This window comes from Mus pahari, chromosome 23, assembly GCF_900095145.1.
Source record: "Mus pahari chromosome 23, PAHARI_EIJ_v1.1, whole genome shotgun sequence".
Taxonomy (NCBI): Eukaryota; Metazoa; Chordata; class Mammalia; order Rodentia; family Muridae; genus Mus; species Mus pahari.
In genome coordinates this window covers 34835296-34840295 of record NC_034612.1, presented here as the reverse complement: position 1 = coordinate 34840295, position 5000 = coordinate 34835296, and the positions used below count along the sequence as shown (strand labels likewise).

At 46.0% G+C, this 5000-nt stretch overlaps 1 protein-coding gene across 1 annotated transcript in view; it reads right to left on the bottom strand.

Annotated features, from left to right (window-relative positions):
* The window catches only part of Trrap (transformation/transcription domain associated protein), a 94764-nt gene that overhangs the window by 80093 nt on the left and 9671 nt on the right, over positions 1-5000 (bottom strand). The window contains exons 5-7 of the mRNA XM_029533525.1: positions 3396-3551; positions 1504-1560; positions 1236-1361 (exon numbers count right to left, since the gene is read on the bottom strand). Of these exons, the coding sequence (XP_029389385.1) occupies positions 1236-1361; positions 1504-1560; positions 3396-3551 (339 nt within the window). The remainder of the gene's footprint in view (positions 1-1235; positions 1362-1503; positions 1561-3395; positions 3552-5000) is intronic.

The window sequence follows — 5000 nt, the reverse complement described above, 5'->3', positions numbered from 1 at the left end:
CCCCCTGCCTCAGTCATGTAAGACCACATCTAGGTGGGGTTTTTTTGTTTGTTTGTTTTTTGGAGACAGAGTCTCGTATAGACCAGGCTAGCCTGAAACTCACTGTGAAAACCAGGCTGGCATCAAACAGATTCATCTGCATCTCCTCAAGAGAGCTAAGAATAAGGTATGTCTGATCCAGCCTGGCAATCCATCCAGCTTTTTAAGCCACTTTTTGACTTAACAAGAAAAACTTCAGAATCCAATTTAGCTCATGGGTTTTATTTAATAGTATTTATGTGCAGAAAAAAATGCTTATAGTAAATCCAGGAAAGTGGGATGAGCTTATTAAGGACTCTCAGAGCATGAAAAAGGGCAGGGCAAAAGACCAGGGAGCAGTGGACTGAGAGACATGCACAACAGTCAAGACAGCAAAGGATGCCAGCTCTGCTTAAAATTCACACTGGTTCTCCTCGGCATAAGCCGAGGCCTTGCCTCAAACAAGTATAAAATGCCTTTCTTTAGGCTGGAAACAGGGTCACATGTAGCCCAAGCTGGCATCCAACTCGCTATGTAGCTAAGGCTAGCTTTGCACTGATCTCACACCACTGATCTCACTAGTGTAGGGGTTAGAGGCATGGCCAGCATCCGAGGCCTGCCTGCATGTGGGCAAGCATCCTTCCAGTAGACACACGCCCCTAGCCCAGACAAACATTCTTTTCTAACTTCAGCCCCAAGAATGATTCACAGGGAAAGGTCACCACATGTCCCCTACGTGACAGGCAACACTCGCATTACCATTGCAAAGTCCAAGACACAGATTTCCAGATAAACACAGGAAAAACAAGATCAGGGAGAAACTTTATAAAGTTTTACAGAGTCAGGAAACCAGAGTGGGGCTGGAGCACCACCTGGTGTTCTCTGGTCCAGGGAGCTTCAGTTTGACAGATTCAGAAGACTTCTGGCAGACCAGAGCCTCTCTGCCCCCAGGCCTCGCCTGCTGCTTCTGCCAGCAGGAGACCCCAGGTTTCCTCAGTAGGATGGTCTTTCCACCAGACATCACCTGTGCCTGAGGCTTCACCTGCATCACCGCAGCAGGACCAGGCTCACACCTCCAGGCAAAGGAGAGAGAAAGGAAAACCCAAAAGGTCTAAGTGACCTCATTCTTCCCTCCAGCAAAGAAAGGCCACAGATGTGAGGAGAGGAGAAGAGAAAACCTGACAGCAGAGCTGTCAGCGGGAGGGAGGAGCACCCACCGTCCGAGTCTCGCTGTCCTCCCGCTCAGGGTTGACCTTCACAGCGACGGTCGTGATCATGCCGACCATTTCAGGGGGAGGCACCGAGTTCTCGGGGATCCCCTGGGGGTTCTCAAAGTAGCGGTTCTACAGAGAACACAACAATGGCAAACAGTGCATCTTATGGTGGTCAGTATTCCCCATCCTAAAACCTACCCCAAATTCCCTTTAGGAAAGGTGATACATGAATAAATATAAGCAGTAAATTCAAACGTAAACAGAAACATACCACTACTTTTGGAAGCTCCTTGTAAATCTGTTTCACAAAATCCAAAAAGTGATGAATCTAAACAATAACAAAAAAACCAAATACTTCACTGTAAGAACACACAGTGGCAGCTCAGCTGATAAAGATTACTTAAGCCTGGCAACCTAACTGATCCCTCAAGACAGGTCAAGGGACAGCTCTGACCTCCACACGTGCACAGGACACCTGACACCTCTACCCTCCCCCACCCCAAATATTTCTTAAAACATTATTATAAAGCAAAGCAAGTTGGGCAATGGATGCAAAACAAAAAATGGGGGGAAAGAAAAGAAAAAGAAGACAGACACTGGTAAACAGATGCTGCCAAAGGATGAAGGTTAAGGAAGGGCCATTTTATGTTTGTCAGAAAAGAGTGAACTGATTAGAGAGACGGCTCGGGAGGTCAGAGCACTGGCTGCTCTCATAGAGGAACCAGATGGATCCAGCATCCACATATCAGGTAGGTCATAGTTGCCTATTCTAACTCCAGTTCTGGAAGATCCGGCATCCTTATTTGAGCTCAGATGACACCCATACAACATAATGCGTATACAGACAAGGCCCATACACATACATATTATTAAAAATAAAATGAGTAAGTACACAATGCTTGAGATGGTACAAGAGTAGAGATTCTTATTACTACCAAGGGAATCAAACAAACAAGCCTTTCCAGAAATCAGCCAGGCAACACCTATGTGAAGCCTGGGAACTAGCCTTGGCCTCAGTAACTGTTGCTGCTAATCTAGCTAATTAGATAACCCAAACCATACACAGAAAATAATTGTCAATAGCCATTGAGAGAGAAAAAAAATTCTGAACCTGGGCATAGTGGCTCACGCCTTTAATCCCAGGACTAAGGAGGCAGAGGCCAGCCATGCAAAGCACATTTCAGGACAGCCAGGGCTACATGGAAAAACCCTGTCTCAAAAAAACAAACAAACAGAAGAACGAGAGAAAGAGAAAGAGAGAGAGAGAGAGAGAGAGAGAGAGAGAGAGAGAGAGAGAGAAAAGAAGGAGAAGGAGGAAAGGAAAGGAAAGGAAAGGAAAGGGAAGGGAAGGGAAGGGAAGGGAAGGGAAACACTGAAAAACTGTAAATCCCAAGAAATACAGTCATTAAAAGGAGTATCTCAAAAGTATCTCAAGACTGGGGAGTGACTCAGGGCTGAGGACAGTGCCTGCTCTATCAGAGGACCAGTGTTCAGTCTTAGTACCCACAACGGGTGGCTTGCAAAGCTTCAAGGGATGGGACATGCTCGTCTATCCTCACCTGCACACATCAGTCACAGGGCCAGGGCGGCTCCCAGAAGCTACAGCTCTCCAGCTTTGCTGTGCACTACTAGGCTACAGAGCCCCACCTTCAGAAGTCCCTTTGATCTTTACCCAGAAGAAAATGGCTGGAACTCAGAGACTGTCCCACAAGACGTGAGCTGACCCACGACCCCGGTCAGTTACCACACTCCAGCTACTGAGAAAAGGCAGGGGGATATCTATGCACTCATCCAAACAGAAATGGTAAAGGCAGTGCTCCAATGGAGCGTGGTAGAGTGGAAACGCACTCAGAGTGCGCTGGGGACTTCAAGACGATGCCCTCCTAGAACTCTGCACGAGACAGGAGCACGGCAAACTGGGGGTCAAAATTTCTCAACTCAAGCTCTACTTTCTACCCAGTACTTGTTCAGTCAACTACAGGTAAGGGCCAGCTAGATGACCCTTGGTGCTTGCCACCAAGCCAGACAATCTGAACTTGATTCCTGGAACCAAATGACAGTAGAGGACCAACCACCCCAAGCCATTCTCCTCTACCATGCATGTGTCATGTCACACACACACACACACACACACACACTAAACATATGTGGCGGACAACTCACCTCTTGCGTGATTGGTGGCCTGAACTGTTTGTGCAGCTCAATAATTATCCTTAGACAAATAAGAACATTTTCTTCATTTTCCGTCTTTAAAAAACAAACAAAAAAAAACTTCAAGCTATATTTCTCAGGACATTTTAATCTCAAGATTAAGACAAACTGTTAATGGGCATGATGACATACTTGAGAGGCAGAGGCAGGTTCTCAAGTCTGAGACTAACCTATCTATGTGAGTTTCAGGGCAACCCAGAGTACAGAGTGAGACCCCATGTTAGAAAACAAAACCAGTCTAGGCATTTTCTGCAGGTTTCTCTTCCACACACCTAAATCAACCAGCTTACATTAGAGCTGCTGAGAATCACACTTCTAAGGTACAGATGCCATGGACAGAAAGCTAAGGCCTTTGTGGACCATTTGACAGCAGCATCCCACCAACATGTTAAGAGTAACTCAGGGTGGGGGTGGGGGGGAAACTAACGTATGACACAGAGGGAAAGCCACACGTGAATCACTGCCACTTCCCCCCTTTTGACATAGGATCCCATGTGGCCGAGGCCTGGCCCTCACTACATGTCAAAGGGTGCCTTGAACTGAGAGCGGGCTACGTTACCAGGTATGCCTCACCTAGCCTGGTTTATATGGCACTCAGGAAGGAATACCCAGGTTTTCAGGCATGCTAGGCACACGCTCTCTCCAGCCCTGAATATTTAATGTTGTTTTGTTTTTAACAGGGTCTCATTATGTAGTCCTGGCTGGCCTCAACTCCCTGAGCTTTGCCTGCCTCACTCTCCCAAGTGCTGATATCCAACAGTGTTGATATTGTGCCAGCACAACCTGAACTGATACTTTAATGTCTAAATGACATCCTACTTGAAACAAACAACAAAACTGGTTCACTGCTTGGAAATATAGGTTGCCCATTCCTGATCCAAAAACCACAAACTGAACTGTTCTAAAATCCTAAACCTTTTGAGTACCTGACAAGATACCACTACTAGGAAAGTCTATGCCTGACTTCACGTAATGGCTCTAAGTTAAAACAAACTCAGACACAGTAAAAAGATGGCATCAAATTACCTTCAAGCTATCTACAGAAGGGACCAATGGTAAAACTCCACATTTAGACTGAGGTTGTAGCCCTAGCAAATCCTGCTATGTATATGCAGATATTCCAAAACTCAAAATAAAATAAAAATCCCAAACACTCCCATTTCCATGTTATGAGGTAAGGAGTTATCAACCCATGCTGCAAAAAGACCAAGAAAGGACACCCAGCTACTAAGCATCCACTATGGACTAGACAGGTGCTAAGAGTAAGCCAATGCTATGCTCTGTGAGAACGGACCAGCCAGCCATTCTACCCTCGAGGTCAGAGCCTCAGAGACCTTAGGTAACGTGGCCATGGTGGTCAGCCAGCACTGGTAAAGCTGAAGTAAGAACCCTAGTCTGTCCCTAACAAAAGCATCTTTCCAAGGCCCGAGGCTCAACGGGACTATGAACATGTCAGGACAGGAGAAAGAAAAACAGTCAACAAATGCTTTCACCTAAACATCTAAGGCCTTGCTGGGCATAGTAGCACATGTCTTTTTTTTTTTTTTTTTTTTTTTT